Consider the following 19,543-nt stretch of genomic DNA (forward strand, 5'->3'; position numbering starts at 1 on the left):
GAAACTACTGTCTATGCCCCCAAACTAATGAGGGTGAACAATGAGGCTCACTCATTTTTAAAAATATTTGTACATCATTATGGTCTGTATTCAGTAGTGCCTTTCATTTGTGTACCTCTAAGCATTTGGTCAAAATTATAGTTAATTCTCTTATGCCCCTAGTGAAGTTGAGATACGTGTAGGGGAGGATGTTGGCACACAGAGGTATGAGGACTACCTGGATCATTGAGCGTGCTATTCAAATCCAGGTTTGCAACCAGGCTCTTCAGTAGCAGACTGTGGGGTCTCCTTCTGTACGTTCACCCCCTCCTCTGTGCTTCCAGCACATTTCCATTTCATATGTATGTCCACCTTTGGACTTTATCAGGTTCTCTCTTATTGGGCGCTTTTTTCTTTTGTGGCTTGACTCACCCATCAATATGTTGGCTCTCTTCCCAGTAACTTGAAGCTCACCCCTTGTGTTCCCTTTATGGAAAGTCCTCTCTCATTTAAAGCCTACCCTACCGACTTTAATGAGCCAGGAATGGAAACTGTGCAGTTTTCATCTCTGTACCTCCTGCAGGGCTTGCTAACCTAGAACCTGGGGCATAGTAGATGCTATACAAAATGATAATATATATGTGAAAACAAGAGACCAGAGAAAATATAAAGAGTAGAAAACCAGATAAAAGAAAAACAAATCCAAATGATAAGCCACAGAAAACTAGAAAATTATTTTTTCCTAGTAACCAAAACACAAAGGGGAGGCATTATCAATTATACTGTTTATACCATCAGATAAGACTCATTCCAATTCCTGTGAGCTGTTACCTGAATTATAGGTGTAGGGTCCCTGAGGATATAAGTCACCTCATTTATGTAAGACTTGAGGCAAGTTAGTGACAACACTACCAGGAGTAAAACTCATTTACTTCTGTGTTAACTTGATCAAGGGTCTTTATTTATTTTATTTTATTTTTAATTCATGGTTTTATAAGGAGTCATCATCAGTGGAAGCTTGGGTATGAGAAAAATGCACATCAGGCTGTACTAGCTGGATCTCTAAGGGACAGCATTTCCCAGCAAGAGAAATTTCCCAGCAAGAGAGCAGGTTAGCCTCATGGGAAAGAAGAGCACTGTAGATTGGCACTTTCATCTGGGTATATTCTAGTTTTGACATTTCAGGGCTCCCTTACCCTGAGCATGTTGCTTAACCTTGCCTTGTGGATCACACCCCCTCTCTTATAAAGTTTGTATGAGAAGTAAGCATAGTTATTTATAAAGAAAGTTTTTGAGAACCATATGTAGAACACTATGTTCAGTGCATATTATTATCACAGTGTCTCTTGCCGACATCTTTCCTTTTTCTCTCCATGGTACCAACAATTCCTATAGAAGACAACATGCCATACCCCTTCCATCTATAGGGCTTTGGCAGTCACTATTTTTCTGCATGAAAATTGGTTCCCTCCATAGTCACACCATGTCACACTTTTTTTCTTTCTTCCCAACTGGGTACCCCCGACAAGGCCTTCAGAATTCAGCCCAAACTTGAAATTCTTGGTGCTGTCTCCCCTGATGCCTCCAATTAGATTAGCTATCCATACCTCTCCTGTTTGTAACTGTTCATGCATCTGTGTCATTCTTTGATTTCCATCAGTGTTCCCCACTAGCCTATAGTTAAGTTTCATTGTGGCAGAGCTTGAATCCATGGTGCCCATTGTTGTATTATTATATTATTAGCATTTAGCATTGTGCCTGGAGTACAGTAGGCAGTTAAATGTTTATTGAATGAATTCATTAGCTTAAGACTAACATATACAGCAAATCCAGGCACTGCCTACAGAATGTCAAGGCAAAGTCCCAGTTCTCTCAAGGCTAAGGTCATTGGACCATTCTGGGTTTGTTTCCTTCAATGTATAAAAATACAGTTTACAGGTACATAACCCCACCTTGAGATAATCTTACGAGATCCGTACATGCTTAAATATTATCTAATTTTTATTATATATTCATGTTTAATAAACTGTGATAAAACAAACCTCAAACTGTATGTTATATACCAACAAACACACTGGAAAATGGCAGCCTCTTAATTTGTACTGCTAAGTTACTCCGTTCGTGTGCACAATTTCATTCAGGAAGAAGAATTTCCACTGAAATTTCAGAGTTTTCTCTTTAAAAAGAGAAATTTGCAATTACTTATCTTGTTTTTTCTATGCCTTGGAAACAAAACAAAACTGAAAACTAATGAGATACTGAAGCTGATATGGGACTTTATATTTCTTTCAAACATCTAACGTATTCACTAAAACAGCTTCTTTGTTGTCATTGATTAATTTTATAACTAGATATCACATAGTTACACTCACAAAAATAAATGTTACTGATTTTAAAAGTCTAGTTTTTTGTTGATGCTATATTTGTTGGCATCCTGAATCAAATTTCTATTGGAGGAAAGGATTTCACTATTACAAATTATTTTAAAACGTACATTCTGGAAAATGTCAACAACCCCTTTAAATTCTAATAGTCTCTGATTCTTTAACAATAAATTATCTTCAACTTCGTGTCATATTCTGCCAACAGTTGAGTTGAGAATGATAGGAAAATTAACACAAACAACTGCCTAATGCCAACAAGTGCTATGGAAAGCAGGACTGGTTGAGCAGGAGCAGAAGTGGTTCTACCTGATGCCCATATGCCTGGGGTGTAGTGGCACTTCCGAGTCTATACATCTCATACTTCTGAATTGAAACTGACCCGTCCCTTGGATTATTATAAGTTATGCAGTTTTACTCTTGTTCCATGGATTGAGAGCTAAATGTTGGTCAAACTCTTTGTTGTAGAGCACACTAATATTAAATGCCTTATTAATTCCATTTTTAAATCCTAGCATAGTGTAGGTGCTTAAAGTATATTCCCCATGTATTAAATATGCAACTTAAAATCCCTCTTTTATCCCTTGATATCATTCATAAGCAAATACTATTGTGTGCTAACAAGCTTCTTTAATTGGAGGACCAAAGGCGCGTTTCTCTTCATCCCTGGCTTGAAATGTTCCCAGACACTTCTTTCATGATTAGCAGCTTTTGTTTTATCACCATGGGTAACTGGAGTTTTCAGTAGAGAATTAAGAGCACTGGCTTTGGAGTCAGAGGAATCTTGCTTTGAATCTTAGCTCTGACATTTAAAATACGAATGAACTTGGGGGTTACTTAACCTCTGTGAAATTCATTTTCCTCACTTGTAAAATGGGATCGTTAAATCATCTACTTAATAGAGCTGTTTTGAGTATGAAATAAGATAACACACACAGTTTCTGGGACATAGTGGAGGTTGGCTTTGGCTATGTTTTATAACCCTGGTATCATATTGTTATATGATATCATCATTAGAGGCAGTCAATGGCTTAAAAACATCTCCTGGACGCATCCATTTCCTTGCATGTGAAAACCACTTTCTTCTCACATGGAAGAGTTGTCTGCCAGCAATAAGAGAGAGCATGCCCCAGTGCACAGGTACTTTTCCAGCCTCTGCTAGGGCACATTTACTAATGTTGCATTGGCCAGAGCAGGTCACATGGCAGAGCCCAGAGACAAAAAGAAGAACTAATGGACTCCCTTTCTTCGTGAAGGAGGCTGCAGAATATCATGGCCTTTCTACTCCCTCTCTGTCTCCCTCCCAGTCCAAGTCTACCACAAATACTAAGCAATAAATAGATTCCCATGATCTTGTGAAAAAAGCAATCTTCTTTCTTTTGACAATAAAGCTATGCTTAAATAAGCACTTAGTTTTTTCCAAGCCCTGAGAGGCAGCTTAAATAGATATTCTTATTTTCAATCACAGGTGAAAATGGCTGATATCCAGAGAGTATCTATGCAATGCCTGAGGGTACATAATGAATCAGCTTGGACTAGATTTTGCAGTATCAGTACTGAAGTAATAGTTCTTCCCAGTATCCTGGACTTGGCTTTTAAAAATTATTCCCTTGTAAAATTTGTAACAATTTAGTACCATTACTTTTTTTTTTCATTTGTTTCCCAGTGAGCTTGATCCTTTTGCTTAATTCTTCAGACATAAGAATAACCCATTTACAAAACAGAAGACATCCTTTTCTTACAGCTTTGAAATCTAATTCTAGCCTCTGTTGTTATCTTTGTCTTTTTGAAACCATCGTAACCTCATCCTTTTCAATGAGCTGTGTTGTGAGAGGGTAGACTGCTTATGGAATGGTTGAATAAGTTCTCATAGTTACTAGTACGTGTGTGCTTTTCAGTTCCACTGCCTAACTTGCTGCCACCGTTGCCCTAGACTAGAAATCAGGATAAACCGTAGCCCTGAAGGCCTGATAAAATGCATGCCCACCTACAAGGTCACATAACCTCCAAATCAAGGTTCTGTGCTAGAGCTCCATAACCATGACCCACAGTGGTCCCATAACTGTGTTTGGAAACAGTGCAGTTTAAACTAAAATTCAAGATACTTCCATTCTTGCCCTTCCACCCTTGTTATGTATTTATTTTTTTGGTTGACAAGATTAATAACAGTGTTTATTTTGCATTTATAACTCAAACATACTTCGTTCAAATATCACAAAAGACTGGGCATATAATACAATACTATTATAAATCTGTATGTAATTCTAGATGAGAAAACTTAAGTGCTGAAAGTTAGGTTAGGGATGCCTGGCTGGCTCAGTTGGAAGAGCATGCCACTGTTGATCTCAGGTTTGTGAGTTCGAGCCCCACGTTGGGTGTAGAGATAACTTAAATAAATAAAACTCAAAAAATACAAATAAAAATAAAAGCGAGATTGCTTCCCTAAGGCGATGTAGCCAGAAAAGAGTGGAGCCCAGAGTGAACATGCACCCCATCTGCCGACCCTCATTTTTCTGACTCCGTGCATATGCTTTCTTCATTTTCATATTGCCTCAGTTTACCTTCGCAAAGTGATGGAGAACTTGCTGCCTTCATTCCGATCTCCAGTATTATTTATTTTGGATTTAATTATATATTGAATCACACTATTATTTAACTGTTTTCTTAATAGTATGGTAAACTTTTTAAGATACTTTTCCCCTGAGGCATCTGGGTGGCTCAGTCAGTTGAGCATCCGACTTTAGCTCAGGTCACGATCTCACGGTTCGTGGGTTCAAGCCCCGCGTCGGGCTCTGTGCTGACAGCTTGGAGCCTGGAGCCTGCTTCGGATTCTCTCTCTCTCTCTCTCTCTCTCTCTCTCGGTGCCTCCCCTTCTGCGCTCTGTCTCTCTCTCTCAAAAATAAATAAATAAACAAACATTTTTAAAAAGGATACTTCTCCCCTCTTGGATTGTCCCACATCACCCTCCATCCTGTTGAGAACCTAGGAGGCCGGCAGCAATGCTTATACAACCAACTTGTCTCTAAGAATGACCAAAGGTGAGATTGGCAGGCTGCCATTGGAAAGTGATTGGTGTTTCACTGCCCCAGGTAGTTGCCTCTTTAATGGAAGCAGCTGTGGATACCAGGCTGCTCACAGAAACCCTCAGGTTTGTTTTCCTCCTTCTGTTTGGGCTTCCCTAAAGTACATATGCTCACATCCTGCATTCATCCACAATTATTCGGCCCACATGGTAAGTTTAAAATAGCTTAATCTGCACCATAGTAAGACATTTGAGGCATGCTACAGGGGCCCTTCAACAAGTAGAAGGTCTGTGAAGGTCAGTCTGTCCTCAGGCTACAGTGAATGTGTAGGTAGTCTCCCATAGCTGCAGGGAAGAATCCATTGGTCATCGGATGCCATCCCTTCCCTCAGCCACTGTCCCAGCCCCTCACTCCTGGACCCCCCTCCTCAATGTTGGGGCCACATGCTTCTCCTTAGGTCAGCACCTCAATCGTATGTTCTATTTTGAGATCAGTTAGTCTTTGATTTTGTTAAGACTTGTGACATGTAAGAGGCTTCACTCTCCTGGGTTTGCAAATCTCCATTGTTTTTCACTAAAACTTATTTTCTCATGATGAAGAAATGTCAGCACTTCACCGTTCTCATCTCACCCTCACCGTTTCCTCTCAAGTACCCCTGATGCCACTGTAGTAGCAGGGTCCTTGCAGGTGTCCTCTCTTTTATTTGTATTTGTTCACCAGCACTTTGCCTGGTGCTGGGCATGCTACAGAGAGCAAAAGCAGGCACCATTCCTGTGTTCACAGTTGGTACGGGCTGATAGGAAAGAGAGGCCTTAATCAAATGATAGGACGGATAAGTGTAGATTGCAATTCTGGTAGGTGCTACAAAGGAAGACACATGTGATGATCCATGAGGCTAGAACCAAGTCAGACAGATCAGAAACCTTTGCTGGTGAAGGGACTCTGGAACTGAGACCTGAAGGCAGAGGAGAGCTCACCATCCATGAAGAGCGTCGAGTAGAAGAGCAATTATGACACATCTCCACACCAATACCAACAAATATGATGCCTGTGTGAAGTGTAGGAGGTGGATAAGATACAGCAGGGGGGACTTGACATGGCCTGAGAGAAATAGGGAAGACATCCTGAGGAGGGCCCTTTAAGCTCGATTAGGAATAATGAGTAAAAGCTGTGTCCAGAGGAGGACAGGAAAGAAGACATCACGTGGAAAACCGCAGAAGGGCCCGACAATGTAGAGACTGAAGTGAGGCCAAGCAGCCCAAGCTGCAAGGGGACAGACAGGGACACAGCACAGGCGGCCTTTAGGTAAAGGTGATGTTACAACCTACCCTCAGAGGTAATTGTTACTAATGCACATCTCACATAACTCTCCTGGGATGGAATTTTGTCTCACCAATCTCAGAAATAAATCCAACTGATATGTACATATCAAAATAAAATTATGGGAGAGCACATGCACCCCCCACCGATAGTGCCAGGGCCTCCAAAAGTGGCCAAGTTGATGGACTCCAAAGTGAAACTCAGAATGAATGAAACCCGAACATCAGGAAACTTAGTCTGTAGGAGAGTTACCTCTTTTCACATCCATGGCACTGCCACGTTCCCCCTTTCTTTTTATGTTTAGTTTCCAGAAGGTGAGATGAGTTCCCCTGTTTTGTGAACTTCTTCAGATCTAGGGAACTTACCCAGCTGACTTTCATCATCTTCAGTCAGTTACTTCAATAAAAGTAGGCTTCAAAGAAAATGAACCTAACAAATTTTAAATGTCAGAGCTTGTATTTTTTTTTTCTTTCCCCAATCTTTCCTACTGATCAGATATGATCAGTGATAGGTAGTCAGTGGACATAGTTCCCAGAAGCCGAGAGTGAATTTTATTTCAATAGTCTACCTTGATCTTTTCCAGGTGAAAGGATGAGCTTTTTCTTTCTAGCTGGTTGCATACTATGCCTGTTTGCTGTACAAACAGAAGAGCCTCTAGGATTGCCAATTTGATGTCTTGTGATTTTTTTTCTTTGTAGTCAGTATGCTTGTTTACCACCACAGAAGAATAAAACTTAAGAAAGAATTTATTGTGTAGTTGATATAGATGGTGACGAAAAACAGAATCCTACTAAGCACAATGGCTGTTCATGACATAATATTTATTATTCTAATACAGGATGAAGAGGAAGAAATCAAACAAGAAATTAACATGTTGAAGAAGTATTCTCATCACCGGAATATTGCTACATACTATGGTGCTTTTATCAAAAAGAACCCACCAGGCATGGATGACCAACTTTGGGTATGTAGTGCTACCCAAATTTACTTTACTTACAGGAAGAACAACCAGGGCTGAATGGTTCATTTCTCTGTCCTCATGACTAAATTGGATTAAGTAACTCCTTCTTTGAAACTCTTGGCCCCATAATTTCCATAACATTGTGTTTTCAAGGTTCTTTCCCATTTTCCCATTTTAAGGATAAAGTATCTTTATCTTCTACCCCTTAATGTGGGCCATCCCTAAAGCCAGTTGTTAAGTTCTCTGGTTTTTCCACTAGTGACCACATTTATTGAGTTAGGCATCACACTGTTTGCTTTTTATGTATTATGTCATTTATTCCAGCTCTTTGAGAGGGACATTATTATGGTCTCGTTTTTTTTAGTCTCATTTCTTTTTTTCTAATTAATTAATTAATTCATATTTTAATTTATATCCAAGTTAGTTAGCATGTAGTGCAACAATGATTTCAGGAGTAGATTCCTTAATGCCCCTTACCCATTTAGCCCATCCCCCACCCAAAAACCCTCCAGCAACCCTCAGTTCTCTTTATTTAAGAGTCTCTTATGTTTTGTCCCCCTCCCTGTTTTTATATTATTTTTGTTTCCCTTCTCTTATGTTCATCTGTTCTGTGTCTTAAAGTGCTCATATGAGTGAAGTCATATGATATTTGTCTTTCTCTGACTAATTTCACTTAGCCTAATACCCTCTAGTTCCATTCCATCTTGTTGCAAGTGGCAAGATTTCATTCATTTTGATTGGCAAGTAATACTCCATTGTATATATATATATATATATATATATATATATATATATATATATACCACGTCTTCTTTATCCATTCGTCCATCGATGGACATTTGGGCTCTTTCCATACTTTGGCTATTGTCAATAGTGCTGCTATAAACATTGGGGTGCATGTGCCCCTTCGGAACAGCACACCTGTATCCCTTGGATAAATACCTAGTAGTGCAATTGCTGAGTCATAGTGTAGTTCTATTTTTAATTTTTTGAGGAAACGCCATACTGTTTTCTAGAGTTTGCCTCATTTCTTAGATGACAGAACTTAGGTTTACAAAGAGGGTAAGTTAATTGCCCCAAGGTCTATGTAGCTAGAAATGGTGGAACAATAATCTAACCAAGTTCTATGGGTCTTTTCCTCATCTCTGGCTAATGTGTGGATGACTGAAATTTAAATTCCAGTTCTGTGAATGAAATACCTAAAACAGTATCTGATACCATATAAGTACTCTCATGGTTGCTTTCCTTTCTAGTTAGCTATGCGCCCCAGTCCTGTATCTTTGACAGTTTGTGAGACAGCTGTCCCACTGAAGGAAGGTAAATTCAGTATATCTGCTACCAAAACCACTATTCCTATCCCTGCCCTGCTTAGATTGCTCTTCCTCTCACCTTCGTGGTTTCTGTCCATGAAACTTTTATTCATTCTTATCTCTCAGGCTGGCTTATAATGCTGTCTTGGTTTAATCTTCCTTTGCTAACTTCATGTGGGCCCGTTCAGTGGAAGCCTAGATTTTGCAGTAGACTTCTACTTGACCTACCTCGCTCTCTCTTTCTTGAATCTCTGTTCATTCCATATGTTGCTGCTTGGATTAATTACTCTAAAAATACCCTTTTAACCACTTACCATCTTACTCATTTTCTAGAGCGCTTACTATGTGTCTGACACACAAAATTCTTTAATTAGACAGAATTTACTATATGCCAAATTATATACTAAATTGTGTGAATCCAGCAACTACTATTTCATGGACAGCTAATCAAAGAATCTCAGTTTACTCTCTTAATGCAAAGACATCTGTCTGTAGTCCAGTTGAGAAGATAAAATGTACACAGTGAACAGAATTGGTGACAAAAAGAATATTATAATGTTAGCTCAGAAAAATAACAAGATTTTCATGTATTTTGATAACTGAATACTATAATCTTTGGAAGTGAAAAGAGCTACTGTATATTTTTCCCCCATAAGCCCATCTTTAAATTTAAATTAAAAAAGGTATTTTGGGGTAAATAAACCCACTTTGTATGATCACATTGATTTTATATATTTTTATGTGATTTCTGAAAAAGTTATAGTAATATTTTAATTGTGGCCTCTTAAATGTATAGTAGATATAAATGTGAAAATTAAAAATGTAAAAATAGTAAGAGAAAAAAGCTATAACTGTGTAATACTAAAAAAGATAAACGAGGCCATATATGCAAGGGCATAACCACATAACAGAATTTTGATGGACTTGCCTGTATACATTTTTTTTTAAGATTCTCATTACAAAAAAACATAAAAAACAAGGTAAAATGCAAGTAACTAATTTAGGAAAAATATTTTATATATGATGAGAAAGAATTTAGTAGCCTTTAGAGAGGAAGAGTTTTTAGAAATAATAATAGAAATAATATGGCATAATAGAAAAATATGGAACTAAAAGAAGGATTGAGTTAAGAATGAGGCAGCAATTAACAAAGTAAGAATTATCAATTACCTGTAAAGATGTTCTTAAAATATAATCATACCAACAATATAAATGCAAAACAGAACAAGAATTAGATACCATTTTTTAAACTTATAGATTGGCAAAGATTTTTTTTAAATGATATGCCCAGAATGGACACTCATACCCCCTGCTTATGGAAATGAAGATTGGAGGCTGGTACTCTTATCTTTACTCAAGGGCATTTGGGATACATACAGATAAACATTCACACACACGCACACACACACACACACACACACACACACACACACAGATAGATATGCAGGAATGTGTCCTAAATAAATATTTGGGTAACTGTATAAAGATGTATGTAGAAGGTAACCAATAGGGAATTGCTTAAGTAAATCCATTAAAGGACAGTGTGAAAGGACACATCAGCCAGTTACAATGATGTAGATTTATATTTATAGTGCAAAAACATTAACTTATATAATGGGATTTTTTTAAAGCCTTTTAAAAATACTATGATTAGATAAAATACATTTTCATTTTTGGCAAATAAAAAAGGAAGAAAAAGGAAATAAAAGAAAAAATGTATCTATTGTCTATTTAAATGATGGGGATGTCTAGGATACCAATGGTGTCGAAGATATTTGTATCTGGGTAGTATTTTCACTAATTTAACTTTTAAAACATTTTTTTCTTTCTTATGTCTGCTTCTTTTTTCTTCTAAACTTTCTCTTACGTTGAACATCAGAGCCACTTCTGTTTCTTCTTTTTTTAATTGCTCCCCATTGGGCTGTTTTTGCTCCTCAAAGACAGTCAGCAATCTGAGGCAAGGACTGTGTTTGCATCTCTGTGGCCTCAGTGCCAGGAAGGTGCTGAGCATACGAGGCTGATAGAATAATTGGACTGTAAATGAAAATGATTATTATTTCTACAGACCTGGTTGCTAATAATGTCGGTACAAAGCAGATGGCTGCAGGTACTTTGAGAGTTCATTTTATTTGTGGACTAAAAGTTCGACAGGAAGTGATAAGATGATTCAAGTAGGAATATCTCTGTGTTCCTAAAGGACTTCTATGTCATCAAGAATCTAGCTTTTTAGCAATGACCCCATATTGCCATAAGCTTCAGCAGATAACAAGTGGAGAATGATAGCTGTTTTAATGCTGTCTGCAGAGAGTTTTTTTGTTTGGTCAGGGCCCTGGTTCCAAATTAAACGAAAGCATTAATGTAGCTTTGGAACCACCACCTTCAGGAATCACTTGCAATAGTACAAGCTGAGTCACACCCAACTATTTATCACTTCTTCTGTGAGATGGGCCAGATAGGAGAGTTGGTTTTCTTGTGAGAGTGAATTGTTAAAATCTGGATGTTTATTTAGAAATTGGTTGAAAGAAAGAGAGGAGTGGTCAAGCAGGGATTCACTTATTTTTACCCTTTTCCTAATGCTGCAGTTTTTTAAGTTGGAAACAAAATTAGTCGTCTTTTATTTTGCTGGATCCCCAGGAAGTTAATTGACTTTCCCAGGGCCTCAAAGCTCATTAATGGATGAATGCAGAGTCAGAATGCAGGCATCCTGAAATGTGACAATTTAGCTTGGCCTGAAGTTCTGTGAAAGGCACTGGAAGTTTGTTGTTATTGTTTTTAAATAAGCAGACCTGCAGTCCATTTTCCAATAGGCGCTGGGAGAAAGCAGGAAGCCCGTTTGCATCTGCATGGCATGAACAGGAGATTTCGTATTCTTGGGAATCAGTTGCTGCCTGCCAGTTCTCACCCTGGCCAGCTGCTCCTCCCACGAAGACAGCTGTGGTTGCTGGGAATCAAGAGTCTGCAAATGTATATATTCATTTATTCAGTCACCATTCATTTGTTCATCCTACAAATATATATCAAGCACTTGCTAGACAAAAGGGACTCTTGTAGACACTTAGGATATATCCATGAACAAAACTAAAGAAAGCCCCTACTTACATGTAGCTTACACTCCTGCTACAGACCATAGAAAATAAATATAGTTAGTAAGAAAAGTGTAGAGAGTGCTGGAAGCTGACAAGAGCCTAGTAGAGCAGGGAAAGGTTGATGGGGTTGCATCCAGAGGAAGTCCCATTGTAGAAGACTCAAGGAGGTGTGTTCCAAGCCTGGTGGTTTCCAAGAATAACAATGGGAGCAGTGTGATCAGAAACCTGGGAGATGAGACCTGGAGCCACATCATGCAAGGCCTTACCGACCATTGGAAAGATATCAGCTTTTACTCTGAGGGAGGTGGGGGGGCCACTGGAGGGTTTTGAAAGTAGAGGAGGGATGGAATATGAGCCACGTAGTTAAGGGGTCTCTCCCATTTCTGGGTTGAGACTAGACCAGATGGAGGCCAGAGTAGAATCAGGGAGGCCAATTAGGAGACTGTTTTAGCAAGCGAATCCCCTTCCTGAGGTTGGCAAAGGGAGATCTGCAAGTAGTGGTCTCTCCCAAACCCAGGCACCAAGGGAGGGCCAGGCCTTCACATTCCATTTGACCACCTGCAATTAAGTAGGACCCACATTCTGCTTGGAAGACAGAGGGCCTAGCAGGGACCATCCCCACTAGTAATCGTCCATTAGCTTCTGTGTTACCGGGGAAAAAAATACCAAGCCATGAAATGCTTACGAGGATGAGGCCATCTTCTTTTTCTAGTTGTGCTCTTTCTATTTGGTAACAAACTCAGGGGGAACTTGGAAAAGTAAAGGCAGAATAGAAACATAATGGGAAATTAATACCAGAGTACAATGTTGGTGGGACCTTGGTTATAGAATGTGATTGTGTATCATTATTCCAAGGGCTCCGACTCACTAAATTTGAGCCATTCTGTGTTAATAATAACAGTGGCAGATAATATTTATTGCTTGCTTCTCATATGCCAAATTTTATGGTTTTGGGTTTTTTGTTGTTGTTTTTTTTTTGCATTATCATATTATTTCATTAGATCTTTACAACTACTCTATACTTTAGATCTATCATTATCCCCACTTTACCGATAAGGAAATTTGGCTCAGAGAAGTTAAGAAATTTACCCCAGGTCTTAACAGCTGGTGAGTGATAAAGCCAGTGTGCTAGCTAACCCCAAGCTCTCTTATGCTAGAATCAAGCCCTTGAGCTTTACATTCTTTTAAGTTGTAAAAAATAATTCTGATATCAAAAGTTGGTGTTCCAAATAGGATTGACGCTTTGGGTTTATTTTGACTTCATCTTTAACCTCCATTCCTCAGTTCCCCAATTTTCAAAGAGGGTAGCAGGACCAGTTAGCTACTAATAAGACTGATGTGGAAGTCTAAGAAATATGCCTTGAGGAGTACCTTAAGACTTTTGGGAATGTTTTAGCAAACAATTGCAAAGATCACAGATAGTTGACTCTTTGGACTAATGGCATTCTGTTAGGATTACATTTATATAAAAATGTTATTGTGAATTATATAGAGACGTAACCTGTAGCAACCAAAGCAGCACTTTTTTTAAGAGAGAGAGAGAGAGAGAGAGAGCACAAGTGTGAGTGGGGAGGGGCAGCAAGTGAGAATCCCAAGCAGGCTTCATGCTGTCAGCACAGAGCCCAATTTAGGGCTCGAACTCATGAACCATGAGATCATGACGTGAGCCGAAATCAAGAGTCAGATGCTGAACTGACTGAGCCACCCAAGCTTCCCAAAAACAGCACTTTCTAACATGCATTCCCAGTATCCAGACTACAGGAAATATTCCCCAGTTATTTCTTTTGTTGTGGCTAGAGGTTTTGCACATATCCTACCAGCCAACACATGTGCTGTTTTAGGTGTCTGATTGAATTATAATCTGTGCGAATTCTATCAGTCTTGTTGTAGAGATAAACTCTTGTTTAGTACCAGCTCTTTGAGGAAATACAGCTACTTCTGATAATGGCTAAGTAATTCTCCTTTATCAACCGCTCAGGGCCTGAACCGGAAATCAAAAAAGGGAGCTCTTTCAATAAAGATTCTGATCTCTTGGAAACAAGCAAGCTCTGTCACACAGCACGGCCGTCTCATTCCACCCCATCTCAGTGATGAGAAGCTCTCCATTTTGCTGCACACCATTCGGGCACTGGGACTGAGGGACAAGTACCATCTATTAGGGGTACTAATACTCTAACCTTAGAAGGCAAAATCATACATATTTTGCTGTCTTCTCATACTACCACAATCCCAGGACTAGAATATCTTATAAACAATGATAAATTTCTTTTTTTTTTTAATAATATTTATTTTTGAGTAGAGGGAGAGAGAGAGAGAGAGAGAGAGAAAGGGAGGAGCAGAGAGAAAGGGAGACAGAGGATCCTAGCAGGCTCTGTACTGTCAGCACGCTCAGGGCTCAAACTCGGGGCTGGAATTCCCCAACGGTGGAGCTGAAGACAGACTCTTAACTGACTGAGCCACCCAGGCACCCCAAAAGCAATAATATCCGATTAGTTTCCAAAATGTAAGGTGGTCAAGTAAGACAGCAGATTACTGTACTGAAATGTCTCAGTAAGCCATTCATTAGATTGCAACAGTATAGCCTTGCAGAGCTAAGAGTTCAAAAACTATATATGCATTGAGGGGACAAACATTGCCACCGTTGGCTGAAACCTGATCTGGAATCCAGAGACCTGGGTTCTGGTATTGGCAGAGGCAGCATCTCTGACATCTGGTTTCTTCCATATAAAAATGGTAACTTTAGAGTAATAGGCCTGGGTTTTCTTTTTTTTTTTTTTTTTTTTTTTAATTTTTTTTTTTTAACGTTTATTTATTTTTGAGACAGAGAGAGACAGAGCATGAACAGGGGAGGGTCAGTGAGAGGGAGACACAGAATCTGAAACAGGCTCCAGGCTCTGAGCTGTCAGCACAGAGCCCGATGCGGGGCTCGAACTCACGGACCGTGAGATCATGACCTGAGCCAAAGTCGGCCACTTAACCGACTGAGCCACCCAGGTGCCCCTAGGCCTGGGTTTTCAAACTGGCAGCCCAGAGGCTAAGTACTGTCTGGGTGAATGTATTTAGTTTTAGTCACATAAGATGGCGGTGTTTTAGTTATGGCAACATTAGAAAAAATCAATTTCTTGCAAAAGTCTGGATTCCTTAAAAAGTTTTGAAAACCAGGATGATTTGAAAATGCTGGGCCTGAAACCCCCAATAGCAGCAGTGTGTTATAACTGTTTGGGGAGCACACGCCTGCTCCAATTTGTACCAGAAATTCCACCACTCCCAGGTGACTTCCATACATGCTAAACTTCACATATTGATGTTAGTTGCCTAGCTCCTGCATAAGATCATCTGTAAATAAGATATTGAGATGAACCAATGAGAGATCCTTTCTAGAATCTGCAGTGATGTTGGCCACAGCCTCCAGACCTAGGTCTGCTAGAGTTTACATTTGCTGTAGCATCTTGCCTGGCAAAAAGATCATGCCCATTGACATTTTTGGTTGTTGTAAAGTATAAATATGAAATGCTGCAGATAGCATTATTAAAAATTCAGCCACCTGTAGCTGAGTCCTTTGAATAATTAATATTTCTCCTTTTTGAGTTCTATGCATCAGAAATGAGGCTTTATTTTTCTTTTCTTTCCTTTTTTAATTTTTTTTGATTGTTTTAATCAGTATTTGTCACTTGTATAACTAAAGAACTCCTTTCTTCATATATATAGAGCCTAGGTCATTTGTCTGGAGAAGTAATTGAATCTTATTATTTGTGAGTAGAAATTTTTGAAAGGCTAACTTTGGTAATTCTAGAAGGAGTGCCTGAAATATTAGGAGGAATGATTGTAAACAGGCTTCCAGTCTCAGAGCTGTCCTATTGCAGGACCTATAGAGATATGTTACTTAGTTACAAACACAGAGTTAAAGTCATACCTAATTTGATACTTTGCAACAGGGCCTGAGATCAGCTTTAAAAGAGCCATTTTTATGAACCAATGGGTGATTCTGTGACAAGAATGTACAAATGATTTCTTCTTTTATCCCAATGAATTTCATTTGAAATGTGCTTAAACTTCTTTTCACCTGAGCGGAAGGAAAACTTATGTGTCCCCAGAGTTATTCTGCCACTGGTCTAAACAAACCTTCTGGTTCCTTTTCTAGATAAATTCTGAACCAAAGTCTGTGTCTCATTAACCTAAATGCTTCTCAAAATCCTCAACTATCAAGCTGCTTAATCATAAATCTTCTGAGGCTAGTATTTTCTCTTCTTTTCCTGTTTTTACTTGTCTGAAAGCTTGCTTTCCCATCCCTTCCCCAAATTCTTCTATTTGGCTGTAACATTCTGACCAGCAGCATTGAGCATTTCTTAACAGCCTTAATAAGGTTAGTTTCTGTGAGCAGAATGGACACGTAATGGTTTACTCCTAACAGGAAAAATTCCCCAGCTGAGCTTGCATACATACTGAGAAACTTGAGCACCAGAAACCAAATACAAGATGCAACTAACTTTGCTTATTCCCTGAATGCTTCTATGCCAACTCTGAGGCTCTCTCTCCCTAGACATGGTAACCATTGAGCCCTTGTAGTGGGCCTATCCTTTACACAGGCTTCTTGTCGCTAAAAGTACCAGTTGGCTCCATATATTCAAACTCCCATTGTCGTTCTCAAGATATAAAGTCGTTCATTATCCAGAAACTATATTGACAAAGTTTGAGAGACTTCACGTCCTTGGGACTCAATTTTTTGTCTTTGCAAAACTTAGAATTTGTAGTTCAAGCACTTGTTCTGAAGTCTAAAAATATAATGTAGAAGTTAAAGGAATTTTTCTTTTCAAATACATGCTAGTTTAAAAATGAATGCATTTCCAAATTTGAAATTCCCACCAGTTTTACTTTACTTTTACGTAAGTTGGCTTAAATGGTAAGCACGTTCATATGTACACCTGCCAATTTCTGTACTTACATACACGTGTATTTTATATTGTGGGACTTTAAACTACCTCTGACAAGTGAGACAGCATTCTATAACAAAGTACTGGTTTCGTTTACACCTTCATAAATCATGCAGATGAGATCTGTGGCTATTCCCAGCCACACATGATAAAAATATCCTGTGCCTTTCTGATGTTTCTGGACCTTCAAGGTCAAGATGCTTATCCTCTGCAGAGCTGTGAATTCTTGGGAGTTTATCTTTCCTACCCATTTCTTGGAATGCCCCTTCAGTTGCTCAGTACAAACTTCTCTCATTTCAATTTTTTTTTTAAGTTTATTTATTTCTTTTGAGAGAGAGAGAGAGGCAGAATCCCAAGCAGAGCCCGATGCGGGTCTTGAACTCATGAACTATGAGATCCTGACCTGAGCCAAAATCAAGAGTCAGTCACTTAACTGGCTGAGCCACCCTGGTGCCCCAGAACTTCTCTCATTTTAGACAGACCTTAAGCATCCTGCTCCCTCGTCTTCCTCTCCCTGCCTCTTTCTCCTCCTTTTACTATAAAAGAGAAGGATCTGTTAATAGTCAGTTATTCTTGTGAGTGACTGACTAGTGATATGTGAGGGGAACAAGTTGAGGTGTTTGGGGCTAGTGCCTGCAATTCTAAAATATCATAAAGCATTGTTTCTTATATAGGATCTTAAAACCAGTTAACTAGCAGACCAGTGAATACTGTAGGGACCCCATAAATCATCCTAAGCTTCTTAAGTTGGCTCTGAGGATAAACCTTTTAAAAGTATTTCAGAGGTGATTAGGATTGGAAAGTGCAGGTTAGAAGTGACCACAGGGGTGCCTGGGTGGCTCAGTTGGTTAGGCGTCCAACTTCAGCTCAGGTCATGATCTCACGTTCATGGGTTCGAGCCCTGCATCGGGCTCTGTGCTGACAGCTCAGAGCCTGGAGCCTGCTTCGGATTCTGTGTCTCCCTCTCTCTCTGCTCCTCCCCTGCTCATGCCCTGTCTCTGTCTGTCTCTCAAAAATAAAATAAAACATTAAAAAAATTTTTTTAAAGAAGTGACCACAGCAGGTGACTCCATATTGAAGGCCCCTCCTGATGAGGTGAGCTCAGGGCTGGCTCAGGCAGTGCTTCTGAAATTCCTTCTGGCCTCAGCTGAGACCTAAGACCTTTTGCTTCAATATTGTCCTGGAGAGGGGAAGGCAGAGGAGGGCATAATAAGTGCCTCCTCCCCTCACAGCCTCTAAGAGAAAACAGAAATATAAGACAACTGACAAAAATACATGACAAACAACCATGTAAGTTGTGACATATATTAGAACTTTGTGTTTTTTTGTTGTTCTTTTTTAAAGGGCACCCGGGTGACTCAGTTGAACATCTGACATCGGCTTAGGTCATGATCTCATGGCTCATGGGTTCCAGCCCTGTGTCGGGCTCTGTGCCAACAGCTCAGAGTCTGGAACCTGCCTTGGATTCAGTGTCTTCCTCTCTCTGCCCCTCCCCCACTCTCGCTCTCTCTCTCAAAAATAAGTAAACATTAAAAACAAACTCTTTGTTTTTAAAAGTTAACCTTTTTAGTGTTGATAACAATAACTACGTGTCCAAATCATCCAGGCAACACTTTCCCCCTTTTATTATTATTATTTTTTTAATGTTTTATTTATTTTTGAGAGAGAGTGACAGAGACAGGGGATGGGCAGAGAGCAGGGGATGGGCAGAGAGAAAGAGAGAGAGAGAGAGAGAGAAAGAGAGAGAGAGAAAATCTGAAGCAGATTCCAGGCTCCGAGCTGTCAGCACAGAGCCTGATGCAGGGCGTGAACTCATTAACTGTGAGATCATGACCTGAGCCAAAGTCAGAGGCTTAACTAACTGAGCCACCCAGGCACCCCAACCCCTTCCCTCTTAATTGGGTCTCGCTTCACTATATTGTTTCTTAAATATCTAGTCAGTGACACGGTTCCAGGTCCAGGCCCCTTCCTGCCTGAGCTTAGTTCTGTTCTCACCTTCAACCCAGCCTCTCTTCTCTTTTCCCAAGTGACACACAGGTGTATTCTATTTTCTGACCCAGTTATTTCAGTGGTGTGGAAAGAGCATTTCAAATGTACCATTCCTTCTAAACCTTTCCCTCTACCTCTTCAGCCTCAAATAAAAAGATCCGACATCCTGGAATGCACCACTGTTTTTTTCTTGCCATGTGATACAAGCTTTAAAAAAAAGCCATGTGTTCTTTGTGCTCTTTTGCTAATAGAGGTTATAGAAATGCATGTGCCCCATGCTCTGTCAGCCATTTGAAGTGGATCTTGGGAAGCTATTGATACCATCTTCCAAGCTGGAAACTCTTCCTGGTTGCTCATTTTTAAAAATGCAGACAGACCAACAGATAAAAAGTAATAAGTATAGTTTAAGATTTGGGACTGCTAGGACCTTTACACTCATAAACACATTTAGTGTTCACACCAAACATTTTGCTTTATTTTATTTTACTTTATTTTATTTTATTTTATTTTGTTTTATTTTATTTTATTTTATTTTATTTTATTTTATTTTATTTTATTTTATT

General features: G+C 39.3%; 1 protein-coding gene across 3 annotated transcripts in view; it reads left to right on the top strand.

The window, feature by feature from the left end:
- TNIK (TRAF2 and NCK interacting kinase) overlaps window positions 1-19,543 on the top strand; it is a 393,469-nt gene that overhangs the window by 238,234 nt on the left and 135,692 nt on the right. For all 3 annotated transcript variants that reach the window (XM_049628573.1, XM_049628571.1, XM_049628572.1), the window contains exon 4: window positions 7,542-7,667. In XM_049628573.1, coding sequence (XP_049484530.1) covers window positions 7,542-7,667 — 126 coding nt within the window. The remainder of the gene's footprint in view (window positions 1-7,541; window positions 7,668-19,543) is intronic.

This window comes from Panthera uncia, chromosome C2 (assembly GCF_023721935.1).
Source record: "Panthera uncia isolate 11264 chromosome C2, Puncia_PCG_1.0, whole genome shotgun sequence".
Taxonomy (NCBI): domain Eukaryota; kingdom Metazoa; phylum Chordata; class Mammalia; order Carnivora; family Felidae; genus Panthera; species Panthera uncia.